Source organism: Epinephelus fuscoguttatus, linkage group LG14 (assembly GCF_011397635.1).
Source record: "Epinephelus fuscoguttatus linkage group LG14, E.fuscoguttatus.final_Chr_v1".
Taxonomy (NCBI): Eukaryota; Metazoa; Chordata; class Actinopteri; order Perciformes; family Serranidae; genus Epinephelus; species Epinephelus fuscoguttatus.
This window is the reverse complement of record NC_064765.1, coordinates 12,424,353-12,448,760: the sequence shown is the minus strand read 5'-3', so window position 1 is coordinate 12,448,760 and position 24,408 is coordinate 12,424,353. Positions and strand designations below refer to the sequence as shown.

Here is a 24,408-nt window from a genome sequence, read left to right as displayed (position 1 = left end):
ACTTTATATGATACATCATAATTCTCCTCTAATTTCTATTTTATGGTGCTGTGAAAACATCAAAAAATTTCTCCTTCAAACAGCTGGATTTTTCAAGTTTCTCACCAAAAGCGCCATTTTACAAGATTCCATTGAACACATCATGAGAATGTTATAATTTACCTTCACCCAATGCTCCTTTTTACTGAATAGAGCTTGAATGCTTCACACAGTAAATCAATGCAACCTCCACAAGCTGTTGGTTGTGGCTACCACCTGATAAGACATTACGATAACTAGCTGCTAACAGCTAACAACTAACTTCACTAGCTGTCCTTCTGGTGTTGCACACAGATTTGTTCTGTTTTTTGGCATGTTCTTTCTTTCCACATCCGCTCCTCTCAGTAGTGTAGTGATTGTTGAGTGGGCACCAGAGAGCATAGGTCGTTTTGAAATGATAATGGTACAGCATGTTTAGGGGTTTACATGACATCAGATAACTCGCCCATCTCCCCCAGAGAGCGGGCTAAGTGTGAGCTGGGCGGGGGGGCGGGGTGGGGGGGTTGGGGGCGGCAGGAACCCAGAAAAAAAGGCCTCTTTATTATGTAGTAGGCTTTGTCGTGTAGTTATGGCCTTATGTAATAATCCAAAATAACAGCAGTAATAGTACTGATAAAAAGATAGTAAAGAATTAACATTTAGATTTTTTTTTCTTCCCCCATTTGTGGCGCCCCCTATGGACTACGGCGCCCTCAGCGTTCACTTATACTGCCTATGCCACCGGTCGGCACTGTGTGCAGGAGTTTGTAAACAGATGTTTTGATATTACAGTTCGGCTGTTGGTAAAGACGGCTGCCTATGACTATGAATTTTTTTGGATTCTTCGTTCACCAGAGGCTGTGAGAAAAGCAAAGTTTTCTTTCTGAATTCAACATAACTCGGGGATAGTAGCTAATATACAAATGGTCATTTAGGGGTGTTCCTTTAAAGTATCATGAGTAAAAGTACTCAGAATGCAAACTAAATGATGTTATTGTGATACATTTGCTGCTGCATTAGTGTAAGTGAGATTTTAGTGTACTTGGTTGAAGTGGAGCTAATTTGAATTATTTTATATACTTTTAAGATCTTAAACTGTAACGAAACAAATAACCAAAGCTGTTAACTTAATGTAGAGGAGTACAAACTACAATGTTTCCCTCTAAAACAGAGAGGAGGAGGAGGAATATGAAGTACCATGGAATGTATAATGCTCCAGTACACAAGAGTACCTCAGATATGTACTTCAGTGCAGCACTTGATTAAATGTAATAATTCCATTACTGAAATTCAGGCATGCTGCAAAGACAAAAATGTTTTTATCCTGGCTTACCCAACTACAGATACACAGACACTCTGTACCACACAGTAAACACACTCCCAGCTATAACCACACACGCTTCTCCGACACAATGCCTGCTCCATAGAGCACCAGCAGAGATGCTGAGATACTGCATGTGCTGACTTTGTGATACAAGTGGGAAGATACAAAGCGCTTGTTCAGAGAAAGAGGATGAGAACAGGGAAGATGAAGGCGGCGTTTGTTTGCGTGCGAGGCGAAGCAGAAGTGGAAGTCACAGCAGTGCAGAGAGCCGGAGTGAGGCTGTAAAATACTGTGTTGGCAGAACTACTGACCCCAATACTGCACTCAAATCTTAGAGGAGGAGAAAAAAAAACCTCTCAAAAGCCTTCTTCTCCTGGAGAGACAGATCGCTCCGGGCTACACATGCAACTGCACATGAACACAGATGTATAGGCTCAGTGCAAGCACATACCTCCACACATGCTTTCAACTTATACCTACACACTTTCATGCCGTACACGCTCACGCACATTTCACTCTTATCCTGAGGCCCGGCATCGGATAACTTCCGACCCTCTTTAGTCCCGAAAGAAGTGTCTCCTCTCTCTTCTCCCTGTGCCTCCTGTTTGACAGGCCTAGACAGAGAAAAATAGACGTTTCTGCTTTGCCAGCACAGCAAAGACTTTGTAAAGTCAACCTTTTGTTTAGCGGCAAACATCCTGAATAACAAGAAGTTTCAGGTAATTTGATCAGTCTGCTCTATTTTTTTTCTTCTTTTCCATTAGGCTGTCTATGTGTGGGTGCATGATTTCCTCCAATACATGCATTTATGCTTGTTTATCCGTCTGCCATTCAAATTAGGTGCATGCGAATGTGGTTTGTGGGTTTGTGCATCAGGAAATGTGTATTCTTCTTCTCTATCAATGTGTGTGTGTGCAGGTACATTATTCAAATGCAGTGGGTTTCGTTTGCTATCCTGAAACTTATCTCCCGTCAGCGGCTCAGGCTGCACACAGAGGAACGGTCTATAATTAGGGGTCAATTAGGGTCAATTGGATCGATATTGCCGGAGCAGGAGAGTCTTCAGCAGGGTGTATAATGCCTTATCTGTCCGCCACAGAGGCTGTTGGTTTAGGTAATGATGTATGTGTTTACACAGTGTATTAGAATGCAGTTAATCTCATCCTCTCTGTATAAATGACACAACAGGATGACAGACCCAAATACGGGGTTTCTGCACGGGTCCCAGGAGTGCGAGCAAAGTTTGGGGAGTGAATCTGATCCGCAGGTCTTCAATTAATGCTTCCCTCTCACTCCTGTCATCTGTGTTTGTGTGTTGGTGGTGAAGGACAGATCCTCCTACCCTGGATGCGTTCATCATGGACAAAGCCCTGCTGGACTTTGAGGTGTCCATCGACGCAGAGTGCAAGCTGCTCACTGTGGGGAAGCCGTTCGCCATTGAAGGTAGGCACAGGCTCACACACACAAAGGCACACTTGTGAGTTTTGTAAGGACATCGTGTTGACCTAGAGGCATTCTCTCATTCCCTGGTGGCATTTTCAAACTGACTCGGTTTCTTTGGCATTTTCTTGATCTTATAACATTAGTTTTTGTGGTTTTTACATTTCATGCTCTTGTTTTTATAGACTCTTTATTCCCTCTTTTTCTTTTTCCTCTTTGTAAAGCACTTTCCCAGACTCTTAAAATGTGCCATACAAATCAAGTTTACTTTACCTCAACCTTTATACAAACCTTAACCTAATAATAGCTGAATTCCTTACTCTCAGAATTGATTCTTAAGGGTCTAGTGTGTAGGATTTAGTGGCATCTAGTGGTGAGGTTGCAGATTGCAGCCAACTGAAACTTCTCCCATGTACCAAGTGTAAAGAAGAACTACAGTGGCCGACATGAAAACGTGAATGACCCTATCTAAAAATTTATCCGTTCTGGGCTACTGTACAACAACATGGCAGAGTTGAATGGATGGGGCCTGTTCTGTATGTAGATATAAACAGCTCATTCTAAGGTATCAAAAACAATGATTCTTAGAGGGATGTACTGATTTGTCGGCCGCACTTTGGTATCAGCCGATATTATTATGACACTGGAAAAAAAAATTGCATGCTGTATGTTGAATCTGCCCTTTAGTTTAGTTATTTTCTAAGGGGAGTCTTTTCACACATACCTCCATTAACAAAATGGTTTAAAGTTTCAATTACAGCAATTAAATGTTGGTTCAACCACCACTAACCCTTCTGTTTTCATTCCTTTAAGGGTAATTCAAACTGATAGTAAAATAAATTCAGTAATACCCTGATACCGTGAAACTGCAATACTTTCTTAGATGGTTATCATTCTACGAAAATCTCATACCGTTGAAACCCCGGCTGGTAGCAGCTGGTGGCCAGAACTAACTGCTGATGGAGGTTGCATAGAGTTACATTATGATGCGTTCAAGTGTTTTAAAGTAAAAATGAGTATTGGGATAGGGTAAATTATGGCGATCTCATAATGTGTACAATTTTATCTTGTGAAATGTAGTTTTGGGCAAGAAACTTGATTAAATACAGCTGTTTGAAGGAGAAACTTGTTGATTATTTTACAGCAATATAAAATAGATATGAGAGAGGAAATTATGATATATTACAGAAACTTAAAAGGCTTTTAAAGCAGGTTTTTTTTAAATTCCTCGAAAAGGTCATTTTGTAAACACATTTACTGATTTTAAACATTTAAGAAGTTACACAAAACATATACAAGCCTCCCAAAGTTAGAATTTATGGCATTATATAAAAACAAATAATAGTAATAAACAATACTAAAATAGTAATTATAATAACTAGTCCATACCCATTGATAGCTTTGTCACCTTCTACCTATGCCAATCTTCAATGCCTATGTGCAGTTTCACATAGATTGACCACGTCAGTGAGTAGAAAAACGTGGACAGAACGACACACTGACAGTTTCCGTGATTATGTACAGCATACCATACCATGACTTAGTCGTGCCAAAAATAAAAATAAAATAAAATAAAAAAAAACAACAACAACATTCAGCCACAGTGATCTGTTGCATTTTAGCCATTTTTAAGCATTTCTCTGTTGTTATAGCGCCACCCAGTTGCCAATTAGAGTTAAATTTCTCCAGTCACCTTGAGGCGTCCTGTTCTACATATCTACCAAGTTTAGTAAAAATCGATATGACGGTTAGGCCTAGATAAGAAATTAGCTCTCTAGCGCCCCCATTTTGTTTGATGGGGTCAATAATGGAGGGGTCCCCTCAGATTATGTGTGGTCATATGCCTACAAAATTGCGTGGTGATGGGTGAAACCCTTGAGATGTTATACACCTTTATGTGATGAGCCACGCCCTCCGCAATATTCATTGCCTTATAGAAGCTCAGTTTTAGTAAGTTTTCAAACTTTTGCCAAGAGGGAACTTTAGATATTGGTCCCTAGATTGTGTTCACCCAGTTTCATGCAGATCGCTCAAACTTCCTAGGAAGAGATCGATTTGAAGTGTTTGTCAAAAAATTCAAAATGGCGGAAAGTCTATATAACCGGAAGTTATGGGTTCTTGAGGCAAATTTGTTCCTCATGAGGAGAGGCATCTCTGTGCAAAGTTTCATGTCTCTACGACATACAGGGCATGAGATATGCCCATTCAAAGTTTGCAATTTCAATCGGTTGCTATAGCGCCCCCCTTTGGCCAATTGATGTAATATTGCTTCATTCGCATCCTCCCATGACCCTCTACCACTGTGCCAAATTTCACATGGATTGACCAAGTCAGTGAGGAGAAAAACGTGGAACAGACACACAGACAGACAGAGTTTTCGTCATTATATAGTAAGATAATCGTACAAAAAAAATAATATTTATAATAATGCAGTTAAAGAAGGTTATTTTAAAACATGTGTCACAAAGGTGTGTGATTAAATTTGTGCTTATTGGAAGGGAGTGTAGTGAAGGACACAGTTCAGTTACTTTTTATAATAAATATTTTTGTTTCCATACCACAAAGAGTTGAAAAAACCCCAACAAAACTAAAAAATAAAAAATAGAAAAATAATAATTAAAAAACATCAGTATTCGCTATTGGCCAAATTGTTATTTCAAGCATTGGTATTGACATCGGCCCTGAACTCCCTAGACTCTTAGTTTCAGATGATTAGAAACTAATAAAAACATGGTTATAAATATTATATTCCATGTCTACCAATGTATCCCCTTAACTCTGGGACACTAATCCTAAAATAACTGACCTTGTGGGGACCTGCTGTTTGTCCCCAGATGGCAGGTGGGTCCCCACAAGGCATTTAACACAGACATGCACATTAACAAAAAGCAGCTCACACACATACACACTTGCACTCACATACATGTAGATATACTGTGCCTGTGCACACATGACGTACTGTATAAGAGCGCCCTCTTTCATGCAACATTCATGCAACACAGACGAACATTAACACAGACAAACATACAGTATATACAACCACATACTGTGTGTAAAGAAACCTATAGTATGCACACAAAGGAGATCAAATACTGTTAGCTACATGACTGACAGAATAAGACAGTGATTCACTGGGTGAACTTATAACGCTGCAGGATGAAAGTACTCCGCCATCTATTATTAACTACAGTGTCCAGTCAGGAAGCTCTGGACTCGACGCTTACAGGTCCCATTAACTGCAGCACAGTCATGAAGCATATAGACAAATGAGCTGCCAGTCAAAAACCAGCTAATGATCCACGAAGGGAGTTATCATATTCAAGTTCACATGAATCAAGTTTTTTTTTTTTATGACTACATGGTGAGACTGGTGGAACGAGCTGGCTCATGCAGGTGTAAGTGTGTGAGAGTGCTGATGGTTGCATCCTGGTGTGCTCAATGTGTGTGTGTATTCTTGAGGGAAATTGTTTTCCATTTTGACTTTCAGAGGGAGGACGTTTTTCCAAAGTAAACTCATTGCTGCTGCTTCTATCTGAAAAAATCACCATATGAACCATGGCAGGCAGAGGGAAAAAAGAAACGCCACAGAATAGAGCCTGGAAATATTTTACACTGCTGTCATGTTTTCATGTTTAAACGAGAATTTTCCACTGTTTTCCTCGTTCTCATTCTCCTACTTCTACACCAGGGGTTCTCAAACTCTTTTAAATAATGTAACCGCTCTGAAATAGTTTTTTCAGCCAAGTATCCTCTGACCAGCGCAAAACAGTTTTGATGGAAACACACAGTGAACAGACAAACTTAAAGCTGGCGGTCACATTGAAAATAGGAATACTGAATACAGAATTTGGTTAATGGAGCTTAAATTTATTTTTTTTAATTTAACTTTTACTACAGTTATTTTAGGAATAATGCATGACTGATGTTTTTTAAAGTAACATTTTTTAAAAACCCCATATACCCCCTGCAGTTCTTCATTGTACCTCTATGGGTACCCCTCTCTGGGAAGCACTGTTCTACACCTACACGTCTTGTGTACCATCCAAACTTAAACTACTTGAAAAGTGTACATTCGTCCTACATTATTTATAGCCTAGCCCAGGCCTATTCAGTTAGCGGCTGCGGGCTACATTCAGCTCAGAAGTAACTAAAGGATGGCCCTGCATACATAAGTCTGATATGCGGGTTTGACATATGTTCTGCTGCCTTCTCATCCTTGTTGAGTTACACACACATTCTCATGTGACATGGTTCCGACCACACGTAGTAGCTTTTCAAAACACCTGGGCTGTGGTTCAGTAGTTTAAAAAAATGTATTTTTCTAAACACATTGCCTTGACCTTGATGGACAACGTAATGAGCTGTGTGTGTATGTATACATACTACATAGTGAAACTAGGGCTGGGCGATATAATGTCTGTATGATATATCAATATATTTTCAAGCGAGATATAAATTTAGGCAACACTGTCTATATCGATATAGGGTCATGCTGAGTTAGGACGTAGTGTGCATCTCTCCTCTCTCACACTCTCAGCCCCAATCATTCACTCACAAGTTCTCCAGCACTACTTTTTAGAGCCAATGACGCAGACCTCCTGTCTGTTTCTGTAAGCTGAAACCATTTCCCTCAGTGGAAACAAAGCTTTTATTTACTTTAATTTCACAGATAAGAAACAATAAATTGTGAAGACAATAAAGCCTCCACAAAAATAGCATTTTAAATCTTGTGTGTGATTTATCCTGGCTACATATGAGCAGAGGAAATCTTTGCTAATTGCTAGGCTAATTTATACAGTGTAAAATGCCATAGGCTTGTGCTAATAACGTTAGCATGTTGTATTTGTGTGGAAAACGTGTTTAGTATAAGACAGTTGTTTTGTCGGTGAACCTTGTGAGTTGTAATGGAGCCAAATTTTGTAACGTTACCTTTGTTAAATGTTGCTGCTGTCCCTGGCTTCATATGAGTAGACAAAAAGTACGTTAGCTGCTAGGCTAATTAATACAATTTAGAATGCCATAGGCTTGTGCTAAAAACGTTAGCGTGTTGTATTTGTGGGGAGAGTGTGTCCAGATAAAGACAACTTTACAGCACTGTTGTGCAGCTGCATGTTTTCAAACAGAGGAATAAAATCCCTGTCTTTGCATTTTATTTTGATCACAGTCTGTTTAGGGGAGCGATTAGGGTTAGGATTAGGCATTTAGTTGTGAGGGTTAAGGGTAGGGTAAGGGGCTAGGGAATGCATTGTGTCAGTGACAGTCCTCACAAAGATAGAAATACAGGAATGTATGTGTGTGTGTGTACTGGTAGAGAGAGAGAGAGCGTATGATTGGTCACTGTTATTGCCAGTTTTTATGGTTCTGTGCATTGGTAGCTCTTTCTCATTCTGTTTCTACACTTTGCGATATGTCTGGGTTAGATATATGACTGTATTTTTTTTTTATTTCAAAAATGAAATGGTAAACATTACTCTTTTGTTTTCTACTTCAGTGGTTTTAAAACGTTTTGTGCCCAAGGCACACCAAAGGGCAAGCCAAAATCTCAAGGCATACCTGTATTTCTATCTTTGCACAACAGCCTCTATAACGTGTGTCATCACTCTTATCACGACATAAATGTTTGTTTTTATTTACTAATGTCAAATAACAATTGACAACCAACTATTACTCATAAAATATTTAACAAAATGATTCAAGAATTTATTTTAAACTTTTTAAAATTACACCAAAGCACCAATACCACATCCATTTAAATGGGAAATAATGTAAGATAATGTAAAATAATTTGATGTGTTGATGTTACATTCTTGTTTCAATACAATGTTCTGCAGGGAAACCTTGGGTCCTGGCATTCATGTGGATACCACTTGATGCATAGCTCCCACCCAAACACTGTTATGGCCCTCGTATACCCTCTAATGGCCACGGTGCTTCTTGATGACAATGACCCCCCAAGCAGAACAATGCGCCATGCCACACTGCAAAAACTGTGCAGAAATGGCCAGAAGAACTCTCGTGAGAGCTCACTGCATCGCCCTGGCCTCCAAATTCCCCAGATCCCAATCTGATCAAGCATTCATGGGGCGCGTTGTAACCCCAGAGGTACCCCCGATCCACTGTGGGGCCATTTTGGATCAGATTCTGCTCTGACATGTCAAGGCATGGACACAAGACCTCGGGGGATGTCCTGTGGAGTCTGGTACCGGGGGACTGGCAGTGGGTCCTTTGAGACCTGTGGGTTGTGAGGTGGGGTGCTGGCATGTCCCACGGATGCTCGATCAGATTGGGATCTGGGGACTTTGGAGGCCAGGTTGATGCCTTGCACTCTTTGTTACATTCCTCGTGCCATTTCTGAGTAGTTTTTGTGGTGAGGCATGGATGTCTGAAGTGCTTCAAGTGGCATCCACATGAATGCCAGGACCAAAGATTTCCCAGCAGAACAATGCATTGTAACGAGATAATCAGTATTATTCACTACATCCGTCAGTGGTTTCAATGTTTTGGCTGATCAGTGTATATGTGCAGCATGACATGGAACATGCTGACCTAAATATCCTGGTTTCACTTACAATATCCTGCAAGCACTGACATGAAATCCTTAACGTACAAGGCAAACATGACTGCAGCTTGCATCGCTGCAGCATTGCTTTGTTCGTCAATGAACCAGTCAGTCAATAAGGTTTTATTTCATTCTGTTCTGAGGTATGGATACTTTGGTTACAAGATTAATGGCCATTGTGTTCAATAGCTAATGATGAATTACCAGTAATAAATCATGTTTTGCCAAAGTAATTAATTGCTTTGCACAACTATCACAGTCAGACGTACATCATTATGACTAGTGGCGGCTGTAATGACAGTGGTAGCAGTTGTAGTAGAAAAAGCATTTCCCTTAAGGGGTACGTGTATGCAAAACAAGAGTAAATCCTATCATTTTTACAAATAAAGCCTGCTGACGACCTGTCTAAAGAAATTATGTCTCAGCTCTAATAAAAATCCGGTGCTCCTTTTCATTGAGGTAAATAAAGCTTCCAGCCATTGCAGCAAGTTTTATTGTATTCTAGTCACATGTCATCTGCACATATACGCCTTCTCAAGGTGACTTTGAAGTGAAATTCTCGCTTGCAGAACACATTTATTGGATATATAAAGCATTTAACCTCTAACCCAGACTCTGCTTAGTCACTACAAGGTAAAGAATTAGTGTGTGCGCTTCTCCCTGGCTCTGACATACATTTATGCGCATATATATATGTGTGCACATCCGTGTGTATTTTCAGCTTTCTCTTCCCACCTCTGAGACAGATACGGAGACAGTAAATAGATACTCGTAAGAGGGCCACACGGGACCAAACACTAACTTTGATACCATTTCTCTGTCAATCAAAGTATAGCCTCAGCAAGACCCCACTCCCACACTCCCTACTCACTGTACAACCTGTGCTCGCTGGAGATTATCTGCTGCTTTCTTCACCACATAAGACAAAATGAGCCAAGAGACATCGGCATCACATTAGTCATGATTGCGAGGATGAGAAGGCAGGTCTCATTGGTATGTAGAGTGGGTCAGTTTGATGACTGCTTGATTCATTGTCTACATGAAAAGGCGGACGAGGAATCTAAGCTGCCTGTGGTAGCTATTCACCTCTACAGCCTGTGTGAGGAAGAATGAGATGGGAGTGAATAACTCAATAAGTCTGAACAGTACGAGGAAGAAAGAGCAGGAAATGGCCCAGACAGGAAATGTGTGAGAGGGGAAAAACACAAGAGGAGGAGGAGGAGGAGAGGAGATGAGGGGGAAATAAGAGGAGACAGAACACAAGATGGAAAAAGTAAATATAAGAAAGAACAACAGAGGTAAAAAGAAAGGGAGGGCCAGCGAGGGGGTGTGAGCGAGGTGGGAGTTGAGCACAAGAAGGAGATAGAGGGCTTTCATTTGCCCACTGCCAGTTTGCGCCTTTCTGCACAGCAAGTGATAAAAGAGCCAGCCAACAGAGTCCCCTAATCAAGACAAACCTTCACCCCAAGCAGATGGAGTGAGGGAGGGGGGGAGGAGAGGACAGGGAGAGAGAAAGGATGAAGGGGTAAAAAAAAAAGAGAGAGAGAGAGGAAGTGTTATTTGGTCCATGTGAGGTTGCAGGCAGGATTTATAGAGCGGTTTGTGGTCAGGAGATACAGAGAGAGAGACCGAGGAATTGGGACTGTGGAGACGCTGCAGGCGAGGTGCTGCTGCTGAAATCTTCAGGCTACTTAAGTGGAGAGAGATGTGGGGGTGTCGCTGTGCTGTGCGTCTGCTTTCGCTGAGTGCTGTTGGGAGATGTTTACGACAGCCTAGACACACCCCATTAATAATATTGCCACCGAACACGCAGCCGCTCGCCGCTTGTTTGTATGTGTGTGTGTCCCTGTGTGCATAAGTGGTCTACACGAGCTCAGTGGAGCAGGACAGAGCGCGTCTGAAGATCAAAATGAGGCTGGCAGAAAAGTTTGTTGCCTGGGTATTGTTGGTCGGGTAGCTCACGTCTGGCAGGGGTGACGTACGGACGGCTTTATCTGCTTACGAGTGTGTGAGTGTGTGGAAGTGCGGGTAGAAGAGTTGAATTCCAAGTAAGAAGTGTCTTCATTTAAAAAACAGGCCTTAGAGATTGCACTGGCTGAAGTCAGGCAGATTATGTAGAGCTGTCGATCAGCAAAAACTATTCTGATAAGCAATTAATCCAGCTTCCCTTTCTGTGTCTTAAGAAATACTAAACTATATCTTTTGGTTTTGGATTGTTGGTGGAACAACAAGCAATATAAAGATGTCACCTTGCAGGGCTCTAGACATGTTTTATACTTTATGTAAATAAAATCAAATTGATCTTTTTCCATGTATGTATTTTGTATACACCGATCAGCCAAAACATTAAAACCACCAGCTGGTGATGTGAATAACATTGATCATTTTGTTACAGCACAATGTTCTTTTGAGGAACCTTGAGTCCTCGTATTCATGTAGATGCCACTTGACATACACCACCCACCCAAACACTACAGACAAATACACCCCCTCATGGCGACAGCACTCCCTGATGGAAATGCACCCCCCAGCAGGACAATGCACCATGCCACACCACAAAAACTGCTCAGGAATGGCACGGGGGACGTGACAGAGCTCAAGGCATCAACCTGGACTCCAAATTCCCCAGATTCCAATCCGATCGAACATCTATTGGGCATGCCTGTACCTTACCTTACAGCCCACAGGACTTGAAGGATATGTTGACAAGGTCTTGGTACCAGACAACACAGGACACCCCCAGAGGTCCTCTGTCCAGGCCTCGACAGGTCAGAGGCTCCACTGTAGATCGGACTTGACTCTGGCCTGTGGAGGTCTGGAGAAAGGATCTCTGGGGTACCGGTTTGTCCCACAGATGCTTGATCAGATTGGGATCTTGGGAATTTGAAAGCTAGGTTGATGCCTTGAGCTCTTTGTCACGTTTCTTAGGCCATTCCTGAGCAGTTTTTGCAGTGTAACGTGGTGCACTGCCTTGCTGGGGAGCTACTGTCATCAGGGGTACTGTTGCAATGAGTGGGGGTACTTGGTCTATAACAATGAGTAGGTGAGTGGAGTGCGTTAAGGGGCATCCACATGAATGCCAGGACCAAAGGTCCCCCAGTAGAACATTGCATTGTATGTATACTCTTTGTTAACACCTTATTTTGAAAAGCAAACATAGTCACATGGTCAATACGGGGGCACTCCAACTTTAGTGATACTGGTTTCACCACGGAGATGTGAGTGACAGCTAGCTTGATGCAGACACCTCAGACGCTGCCTCTGGACGCCTGAGAAGCACACATGGACAGGATTTGATCCAGCTTGGCTGACTAAGAAAAAGACTGCAGTCAAGCTAGCTGTCACTCACATCTTCAGGGTGAAACCAGCCGCAGCCAAAGTTGGGCACAGACATGGGCAGAGCAGAGCAAAGTTTTGGCGAGTAGAACAGATGTAGTAATGTTGCTCATTGAGCAGCAGACACAAACCAGTTCCTAATCCCTCCTGGTGTTTTCACATGATGTGCAATGATGATTTTAAAAAAAATAAACAGAGGGCATATTTGCAAGTCAGACTGGTGCTCTCAGTCATAAAATTTAGTTGCACTGTCTCCAAAAATATTTGCAAAATGTGACTAAATGGTCGCAGTCTGCAGCCCTGCCTTGGGTTTGGTTTTATATTAAATGAATTGAATTAGACATTATGAATCTCTTACCAACCAAAAATTACTCCCATTCCAATTTTTAGTAAATGTCTGCTGTATAAACTGACAGCCACTGATGGCTACAACAACCAGTTTCTTCCAAGCAGAGGTCCAACCCACCAATCAGCCAGCAGTTCAGTATCTGTAACACTGTAGTAGGTGTTTTATTTTGGTGTCACTTGGCAAGACCCCATAATTACAGAGGCCCAGAAGTCTGGAAAGTGGATATTTTTTACTTTCTGTGCATAGGTTAATTACCTTGTGGAAACAAGTTACTTATCTTGTGCACACAAGATAATTAACTTGAGCACACAAGATAAAATAATATCACCTTTTGGGACTTTAGGGGCTCCATACATAATAAACTTTCAGCATATTGTTAATTCAAGTGGACTGAGAGGAAACTTCCGCACCTCCTCTTGTCTTGTTTTCAGGCTTTAGGAAATCTAGTGTGTGACTTGAGACTTAGCCAGTCACAGGTCATTTCAGAGAGAGGGCTCTTAATGGGTGTTCTTCAAACACAGATGTGTGTCCCTTTGGTTTAAGCCTTATTCAAAGGTGGAGAATCCTGCAGGGAAAGTTGTGATTCCAGCACTGGTAGTAGCTGCCTGCAAAGCAAGAGGAAGACGGACTTATCACAAGTGCAGTAACACTTGTCAATATTGGCAAAGCGTTTCAGAGCTAGAGAAAAGATGTTGCTAATAGTCCAGACCTCTGCAAAGCCGAAGGCTCACAGCTGTGGCTTCAAGTTCACATTTTTGTAGCTGATATTAGCTAACATTAGAGCCTTGAATCACAGCCTGTCCTCCACTTCACTCCACGCCACTCCAGCCATTGCAAACCCCAGCTCCGTTTCCACAAAACAATTTTGGTATGGTACCTTTGGAACCAAAAGTAACCCTTCAGACAGGGTACCTAGTTCCGTTTAACATTTGCACCGCAAACAGTACTCTTTCATGTGGGGTTGTTGTCACTCGTTGCTCCATCCAGCACTAACTGTATTTCCTCTTTTATCAGTCTGCACCTCGTTTATCGTCCACAGAACAAGACTGCACATTGACATTTTCAGAACAAAATAAAACAAGGCTGCAGTAAGAGTCTCTCTCCATGGGATATTTAAAAATAGCAGGTTTGTGCATTTAGTCCTTCTCAGGCAAGTTCGGGAGTTTAGTGTTGCTGGAGACCACAGGAACAAGGCTCCACAAGTGTGAGGATTGGGACGTATGCAGTTCACATAATCCGGTCTAAGTTAATATATATTTTTAAACGCTTGAAGATCCACTCATTACTAAATTGTCTGTCATATAAAAACTAATGGTAAGTAATGGTCAGGGTTGTCACAGTGAAATTTAAGGTGTGTTGATGGATCCACGTCGTCAACTCATACATTGAGTAACACAAGTTAAAGTTCCACCTTAAAAGTCACTGGCAGTCGACCCAGTGAATTAAGTTATTGTTTCTCCGACTCAAGCTGCTGCGAGAGGCAGCAAAACATCCTTTCATTTTACAGTTACAGTTTACTAATAAAACTCTCTACAGTATGAACAGTGGTTACATGAGCCTCAAAACCAGCCACAGCTCAGCCCTGAGCAGAGTGACCGTCCTCTATCGACCAATCAACAGACTGCAGTGTTCACAGCTCCACCATTTAGTGCCAGATCTGTGTGCTAGGTACCCCAACAGACGGGGGACCAAAAATGGGGACGGTCCATTGGTACCATCCACAACTTTTCACAGTGGAAACAGAAAAAAAGTGTACCGAACTGAACTGTACCATACTGCTCGATGGAACAGGGCTAAAGAGTCTAAACCCTTTCGGATCAGCTAACTTTCTGTTGCTGCCTTAACGCAGCCTGCGGAGTCACCCAACACTGGGGGGTTTGCGCGACTCTTCCAGGCGAAGAGCGGCGGGAAGCAAGGCGGAGGCATTATGAGGTCGTAGTTAGCTAATAGTTGTCTCATTTGTGGTCTGATGAAGCATGTGCATATACCTGTGCTCATCTCATTGGAGGGGCATAGGATTGAGAGGGGAGAGCTGCAGTAGAAGGGTGTATTTAAGCTTTAACTGTTCATATTGTCCATAAACAGGACAAACACATCAGAAAGAATAGGTGTTATTACACTGTAGTCATCTGATAATTCATCTTGATATGATATAAATTTACAATACAGATTTTGGTTATATCCTCCAACCCTAACTCATAGTAAATCAAACTGCTCTGTCACTTATTTAATCATTACAGCTTTAACATCTTCGACATTTGAACTAAACGTTAAAGAAATTAGGGGAAAATCCTTTGGCACACAGGAAGTCCATGTTTTACATTTCTAGCAGCAATAACAGAAGACCAAAGGAAGGCTACATTAATAAAGTAATTAACAGAAGTACAAGGAAAAGACTTGATAATACTTGGCAGTGTCTGATTATGAAATAATCTCTCAGAAGTACACCACAAAACACAAAAGACAGCGACGCTTTGAAGCAGAGATGCCATAAAGGAAGCAGCAACACAAAGATAATAATTTTAAAGTTATGAAAGATCATAAGTTGTGTGCTTGCGAAAACAGTTCCACTTTTGATCTGTATTTCAAAACAGGGTTGTAAAATTTTTACAAGGCTATATAAAGTGTTTTGGAATAAAAGTCGGTGTGCACGGGCGTGTCTGCGAGCGAGCGAGTAGGTGTGTGTGGGACGTGAGTGACAGCTTAGGGACTGGTGGAATGTGCGAATGTCTGGGGGAAAGAATCAAAACAAATGACAAGTGGCTGCCCACTTGTATTTCACTATTTGACTGAGTGCTCGAAAGAAATGCAGATGGAGATAGGCTGATGACAGAAAAATACTGTCTGTCTGCTGGAGAGGAAAAAAAAGAATGAGGAGGGAGACATACGGAGACAAAGCAGGGGACGCGGGAGAGGAGCTGAAAGATAAAGAGAAGAATGGAGTGAAGCAGAAATTGAACGAAATTGAAGGGATGACAGAGATAAGGAGGGGACTAACGGAGAAAGAGGCTGGCAGCAATGGTGGGAGAGAAATGACCTCGGACAGGGAAAGGGGGAAGAGAAGGAGAAAATGAGGAGAAGGGATGGTAAAGGAGGGTGAAGCTTAGACAGTCTTTGTTATGTAGGAAGCAGAGTGTGACAGTTACGTGAACCTTAGATATTCTCCGTTTCTGTCCGCACACACCTTGACAGCCCACGCACACACACATAAACTCTCTCGAAAACAGCTGCCAAATCTGCGACAATCACACACACACTCCAAAAAAAAAAAAAAAAAAACGCTGTTGGCATGACTGTCTTTCACTGCAGTACAGATGAAATGAAACAAACAACCCCAGGAGGTCTTGTATAGCAATAAATCTCCGAGAGCGTCTTTTGATTCTAAGCTGAGGGACAGATTTCTCTCATTTTGTACCTGCGGAAATGTGGACTGTAATGCAAAACAGATGCCGTCGTCTCCGAGTCTGGGAAGGGCAGAGAAATATTTCTCTGCAGCTTTCAAGTTATAATGATACATGAATGTGCTGCTTTTGAAATTAAACCAAAAAAAAGTGCTTAAATCTTTTACTTAATTAAAAATATTGTAGTTATATAATTTCATTGCGGTGTCTGCTCTCATTAGTCTACGTTTTTACCTTTAACAGGAGGGAAATAAGGAAGTCGAAGGCAATACCAATCAATGGTGAAACAATTTCGACAAATCAAGCACAGATTAATATTTAATGTACTATAACAATGATTTGCATTACCGACTGCATAATTAAAATATCTTTGCTATTAAATCCATATCTGCGACAGCGGCAGGTTTGAACTCTAATTGCACATAATATTTTATTGCATGTAAACATCGCTGTACAAAGTAATCAATAACTGCAGCTGTCACTTGCATGTGCCAGTGGTTGGAAGAAGGTCTCACAACACCACACAGTACATAACAGTGCTTGTTATCTGTGTAGATTTAAACTTAACTGCTGTCAATGTGTCATTAAAGGGCGGGTACATCTGCGTTCTTCTCCATTTTTTTTTTTCTCAAAAGGAAACGTCCACTCAACCCCAGTATGAGGTATCGTTTTGCTGTCTTGCTTTTATTTGATAGGACAGTCTAAGATAGAAAAGAAAGGGGGGAGGCCGCTGCAGTAAGGACTCAGCCTTTCATACCTGGGGCGTATGCTCTATCAAGTGAGCTACAGGGTGCCCCGAGGTACTGATCCATACTCTGTGTAATACTTTCATCACTTTACTTTGCTGTCAGACAGAACTTTTCCATGGGGAACTGAAGCTGTTCAACCAACATATACCTTTGACAAAAACTGTCCCTTGTTTACACTGGTCTACCGCTGCTTTGATTGGTTTGTTTGTTTGCATCGTTGTGTGACTTTTGGATCCGAACTAATGTGAGGTCCACAGCAGTACATTGTTTAGCTTCTGTGCTGGTTATTGAGTTAGAGGAAGATTTATAACACACAAGCCGAGGTCCAGGTGTTGGAAGCAGCACATGGGCAAAGCCAAACACGGTTCATCTGCACACACTGCGATGCCACACAGCTGGTTCAACATCAGCAAAGTTTCCCTTTATATTTATTGTCTTGTGTGGTGATCAGCAGTGATGTGGTAGTTCACTTTTACACTGTGATCTGTAGCCTATAGTTCGGCTTTAGCTCCTAACTATCTTTGTCTTTTTAACCTGTTGTTGCTGCTGAGTCAGTTTGACATCCTGGATATATCCTTCAAACACACACTGTAGACCCCTCTGTCTGCTTCTCTCTGGAATCACTGTTTCATTTTTCCAAAAATATGATGATATTTCTTCAGGGAGTGCAGTTAGTTACAGTGTGGGCTCCTTCACAAGGGGCATGGCTTAGCAAAAGGTCAATTCTTGCCTCAGTCACACAGAGGCCCGCTCGGCAGGCTGGAGGCTATATGTAGCAACCAGTCCTGTACACTTAAAGTTTTACAAACCTGCAAAGCTCAGTATGAAAACTGACCTGTTACTTGTGATTATCTCCATTTTAAATCTGGACCCATCCCACCATGCCCGCCCTGTTAATATAAGTCTCATGATTAAACACACTGTTTTGCCATTACGCCATTTTGCATAATGAACCGTCCCGTTCAGATGTGCAGAGCGCTCGTTCAGTCGCTCCTACTTGTTGGTGTCATGCAAAGAGACAGAAGGATAACTGACTTTGCGGTAACCATCTGTCAACATATCCAAAGTAACTGCCCTGTTACGATCAGTCAGCCACATCCTCAGCTCTGGAATGATGTTTTGACAAACGTCTGCTGCGTGATACACTTGTCAGATCAGGCACCTGTGAGTGTATTTGTTCTCACCTGCTGCCCCATCACATTTAGTTCATTTTTACCTGTCTGTGAATTAATAGAAATGTAGTTTTCATAACCTTGACAATAGCATTTTGACACTAAAACTTAAAATTTGAAAGCTCAGATTCTAATACATGAGAAAAACTACTGAAAACTTCAAAAAAAGACCATAATAATAATGGACTCGCCCTTTGAAGTCAGGGTATTAACATTACAACTCCTGTACAATTCAAAGGTTGTTACAAAGGAACATCTTTCAGAGAGGAACCGAAAAAAAACAAAGGAGCTGTAATGTCAGCATGTTATTAAGTTCCCCTGCAAATGGAGTGAAACTGGCCTTTGTTTGGCCTTTGTGCAAAACTGAGTCTTGTATCTGTAACCCGAGGGGATGAATGTGAAGTGAGCGTGAAGCGGATGCTCTGCGTCATAGACTACGATAAGTGTTGTGCAACTGACGGTTGTGGTGAGGAGGTCAGGGTAGGTGAGAGGTAAGAGGTCCAATTATTTTTCATGCTGCGTGGGTGATTTTTACGGATTGTGGACGTGTGTTGGAGGATGGTATTCTCTATTTACATGTTGGGATTTGTGTGTATTTTCTTTTAAAGTTATGTCATAAAACTGCCTGGGAAAGCAGATGTGTTATAGTCTAATGGCTGAAGTGATATGAAATGTCATACACCTCTTAATATTCTCCAGGCAAGCTTCAGGGGAGCCTGTCTGAAAACACTAATGAAAATGTAGTCAAGTAACAAATTAAAAAATAATCAAGCATACAGCAAAAGAAAAAAAAAGGAGACTAATAACTTTAATTGCGGGCGACAAAGGAGCGGGGTATTGTGTACAGGTGTGAAAAGACAAATTTAAGGAAACAATCTCCTAGAAATTACAATGTTACATAACATAAAAAATAGATTGCTTCGCCCGAATTTTGACTCACCTCTCATAACACACATGGTGATGCTGAACCAGCTCCTCCCGCATCATGTTTTCATTTACACTGAAGTGATTTATACACACTAATAAATCACCTCAGGGTGACCACAACCATGTGAGAGCAGAACCCAAGGGAACATAGCTGCCTATAAGAGGTACAGTCAAGGAAAATATGAGCGTCTTTGCACCCTTTTCTCTGAGAAGAGTCTGGAGGGCATTGAGACAGGCTTGATCCCACTACAAGCCCCAGATCAGACGACTTGATGTCAGCCAGAAAGTCTAATGGGTGTGGGATACTGGGAATGGGAGTGAGCATTGGGCACAACAGTTTGTCATTTTATCTTGTTAAATGGGTCATATTGTAGGACAGCGCTAGTCCAGGAGCAGAATGGGCGATGGCTTTTGGGGCTCCTGTCCCATTCATTCATTCTTTTTCCGTAGCCACTTATCCTGTTAAGGGTCGCAGGGGGGCTGGAGCCTATCCCAGCTGACACTGGGCGAGAGGCAGGGTACACCCAGGACCCTACAATATCAGAGTAGCGACACACATTGGTCAAGCGGAAAGTTGGTCATGTGCCCTCTAGTGGCGGACTGACTGAACTTCAGTATTGCTGCATTGCTGCTAGTCTCGCTCGCCAGACCTTTCTCAAGAAAAGAAAGGTCTGGCTGGGCCGTCTCTCACTTTAAGATTGGAGAAAAAAACGCCCCAGCTGCTTGTATTTCTTTCAACCAATCACAATCGTTCCGGGCGGTGCCACAGCAATGGTGCGCTTGCAAAAATATTGCCGGGGGGAAACAGGTTTTGGTGTAACACACCCACAAAAATATCGCCTACAGGACGCGAACACGGCATGGCATCAAACACCGCAAAAGTTCGTAAAGGACGTGTTGAAAACGGTTGAAAACTGCTACACAACCGGAGGTGGTAGGGCGGGACTTCCGCGGGACTTCGTTCCGCCCAATGAGAGGCTGATCTATGTAGCAACTTCCACCCACTCAGACTACATTGCTGCCAACCAGGAATTCTTGTGCGTTTCCAAAGTCAAGCAAACCTAAAAGCATAATCTACCATAATCTTCCATAATAGGAGCATCCGTTAAAAAAAAAAAAAACAGTTGTCTACCATAATGTTACTCTCTACATTTTGAAATAAACAAATTATAAGCATGACTTAATATGACCACAACACCACCGTTTTCATCAACTTACAAGCAAGTGCGCGTCAGAGGTAATGTCCTCATGCCCCACTAGAGGGCGCGTGAGGCTTAACTTCAGCATACCACAGGAGTCAATGGAAGTGTCATCACTCTGGTATTGTAGGGTCCTAGGTACACCCTGTACAGGTCACCAGACTATCACAGGGCTGACACATAGAGACAGACAACCATTCACACTCACACTCACACCTACGGACAATTTAGAGTCACCAGTTAACCTGCATGTTTTTGGACTGTGGGAGGAAGCTGGAGTACCTGGAGAAAAGCCACGCTGACACAGGAAGAACACCCTACCCCTAGAAGTGAACATTTTTTTTCCAATTCATGGCAGCTATACGCATCTATTTGAGGTAAAAGAATGCCTAAATATCAGGGGCTGGTTGCCCAAAGCACCTTAAGTTAAGATTTTCCTTTCAGTCTGAGTTACGGTTTCCTTGTCAAAAACTTGGTCGCACAAAACATCCCCAAGTCCTCTCCTTAAAATGTTTACTCAAGGATTAATTTTGTTGCCTTATTTTGTTCTTATACTTTAGGAATTGATTAAAGTTTGTTAAACTGCTGCACAAAGAACCTTAGTAACCAAAGTAAACGCAGTGAAGTACCTCTGACTCCATCTTAACCGCAACATGGGTGAGTTTATGGAGATTAATGAGAAAAATTAAGGCATCCCAGGAAGAACGGGCGACTGGGAGAACCTGATGGATGTGCTTAATGATGAGCAACTGATTTTGCCCTTTCAATTTAGCCAGAAATCATTTTATGATTCAGAGCCTCTTGCTGTGAGGCGACAATGCCAGCCACTGCACTACCGTGCCACCCCTGCCCCAACATTTCTTTAAAAGCCCCAAATCCATGTCATTCCCTAAAGAAATTCAGTATAATTGAGTTAGTCTTAGAGTTTTGGATCTTTTTAGGTGGCAGGAGTGAAAATTAGTTATCCTCAACTTTTGTTGTGTTATTATTTCAGAATGATAAAAACAGTTGGAGAACAATTAGATACAATAAGATGTAGACTCTACAGGATGATTTTTCTTTCTTGGCAACGAACATGTTTTCCCCAAATGATGGGCAGATGTTTAGGCATTCTGTTATCTCAAATGGATTGAAAAATAGTGCTTATAGCTGCAATAAATCCCAATCCTAGTACGCTGCTCGCCCTTACCCTTCTGTTATGTGTTTTCACATCTAGCGGAAGGGTGTCCTGATTTTTGTTGGGATAGAGGGGTGGGGTGAAGTGTAAGGGCCCTCAAAAAGTGGGCTTTTCAGAGGCACACTCCAAACCCAGTGTTATGTGAAATCAAATGTATTTTCTTCATTAATGAAGATTTAAAAATAATGATAACCCTTGTATTATCTTAGTTTAATGTTTTTTCAATGTATTATGGTCCTTTCCCAGGCAGCACAAAGAAATCGCCAGTATGCCATTGTCTTGGGAGCTAGCTAACGTTAGCTGCTGTTGCATTGTTATTGCCGATTTGTGTATTACAGTCCCGCATTCTGACATATTTCTGTCATATTCCCCACCTTCGATGGCATATGACGCCTTAAATTTAACTGAAGTCCAGCAGCGAAGTTGCAAGAGCATGGTTGCTAATTTTAGTCTCCAGAACACCGTGAGTGACCTGGTGATGAAGCACTGTTCTTTTTAAATTGATTGCTTGTTCGTTCAGTTGATGGCGATGGATCATGTCCTGACAACTGCAAAAGGCTGTCTGCAGCCCACGCAAGAGAAATCAGTGCAGAGGGTAGCATATTTCCATTGGCAACACTCACATCTGTTTACATACACGCCAGTATACCGATGACGTATCAGGGTCTTGAAGGGTTGTCCCATTTCGTAGGGGAGGTTTTCAACCACTACCCCTTGTAACTCCATTCAGAGCAGCATGTTGACACTCAAAAACAAGGGGTAGGGGTACAAATATGAAATGGGATTGGGCCTAAGGCTGCTTTCAGACCTAGAGTTGTCTTGCTTTGGTCCAAATCAGGAACTAATTTTGTTATAAAGTTGTATAATTGTCTAGAGTTGGTTCGTGTTCTCACGGCAGCATTTACAAGCGGACCAGATCAAATGCCTTGTGTGAGAAAGCTGCTCTTGATTAGTCAGAATTTCCATGTGGGAAAAATCCAGGAAGTAAAGCAAACGTTGAAGAAGAGTACACTTGCAAGATAAATGTGACACTTTCTAATGTCACAATGGAGGGACAACTACGCAGGTTGATTTTAGCGCTGCTCATCGTGGACTATATTGCTGTCATTGTTCATTTTAGTCAAACCATACAGTTTGAAAACGAGGCGCGGCTCCAACTAGAAAACAATGTTTTGATGCATTGGATGTGCTGAATGTGCATATTAAGGCAGTACAGGAGGAGGTGCACATTAATAATCCTCCAGGACTGTAACATGCTCATGTTTAACCCAAACACTGTCATGTGACTGCAGTTAGTTCAGATTGAGGTTGGAACATGTTCTCACCACAAACGAACCGCACCAGAGTTCGTTTGTAACCGGACTGAGATCACCTCTTCAAGAAGGTCCGGTTGTTTTGGTGCACACCTGAGTGTGATTGCTGTGTTCACACCTGCCCAAATGAACCAAACTTAGGGGGCAAAGAAACTTGAGTTTGATTGAACCGAACCAAACAGGGCAGGTGTGAGAGCACCCTAAGAGTAGGATGCCTCACAAGATTTGTAGTGTGACAGCGTCTACCACGTGCTCCGTGATGCTTCCGATGCCTCAGATGTTGACACTGATCCCAGGAATCTACCCCTAGCAGAGGCGTGCTCTAATCCATCCTTTTCTCCCGATAACCAATTCCAATTCCTCAACTCAAGGTAGCGATCAGATACCAGTGCTCTCTATTTAACAGCTTTAAAGATTTGGAAACCTCCCTGCATGGACTCATTTTTTAAGAAGGGTACATGAGGCCAGGGATTGCTGCGAAGGTGGCAGCCTGTTGTGACTAAATAAATGTAGCTGATAGCGGGAACACTGAATTTTTATGACAGTGACAAAGGAAGTGTACTTAATATGGATGGGTCACATCTGGCCAATACCTGATCCACTTAATAAAGACCGCACTGGCCTGATACCAAATCAGTCTCGCAGATCATAAAAGACGGCAGGCTAACATTTGTCCTCTAGTCTCATCCTGGCATTAGAGACGTCTCCTTTTTTGTCCTGAGAAGCTTCTCAAGCTGCAAGTATGGAAGAGATAAACGGAGGAAGAGACAGCTCAATACCAGGATTTGATCCACTACACTATGTAGTGTGTGCCACCAGGGAAACCTCCATCAGCTTTAGTGGTTTTGTGCTTTGTTTCCCTCTAAACAAATAGGCTACAGCAGGAAAATACCAGGACAGAGTATTTGCACTGCATATGCACTGTAGCAGGTGGACACAGTGTTGATTCTAATTCTAACTGAAGCCTGTAAACCCATAATGTTTTAAATAAAATAAATTTTTCTAGAGGGCATCTGCCCTTTGGCTAACCACAACTGGCTGACTGTGGTTTCCTCCGCATCAACACCAAGTCAGATCCTAGTTTCTAGTCTTTTCCTCAGGCATGGCTTTCAGATTCTGTTACAAGCAGCATATGTATTTACACCTGTGTGTGTGTTTCTGTCCGTCCTCTTTCAGGCTACGGTATAGGCCTGCCCCAGGGCTCTCCTCTAACCCGCAATGTGTCAGAGTTCGTGAGTCGCTACAAGTCTGACGGCTTCATGGACATGCTACATGACAAATGGTATAAGGTGGTGCCCTGCGGGAAGCGAGTCTTTGCAGTCACTGAGGTAAGTCAGTGGCGGGAGAGTGTGTTCATGTATTGTGTACGTGTACAGTGTGTAAAGCAAAGCCTCTGTACTCCGCTGTACTCCTATAAATGAGTCTCTCTTTGGGACGCAGACAG

At 42.2% G+C, this 24,408-nt stretch overlaps 1 protein-coding gene across 2 annotated transcripts in view; it reads left to right on the top strand.

Moving 5' to 3' along the window:
- The window catches only part of grin3ba (glutamate receptor, ionotropic, N-methyl-D-aspartate 3Ba), a 134,355-nt gene that overhangs the window by 98,325 nt on the left and 11,622 nt on the right, over nucleotides 1-24,408 (top strand). For both annotated transcript variants that reach the window (XM_049597178.1, XM_049597180.1), the window contains exons 8-9: nucleotides 2,670-2,785; nucleotides 24,141-24,292. In XM_049597178.1, the coding sequence (XP_049453135.1) occupies nucleotides 2,670-2,785; nucleotides 24,141-24,292 (268 nt within the window). The remainder of the gene's footprint in view (nucleotides 1-2,669; nucleotides 2,786-24,140; nucleotides 24,293-24,408) is intronic.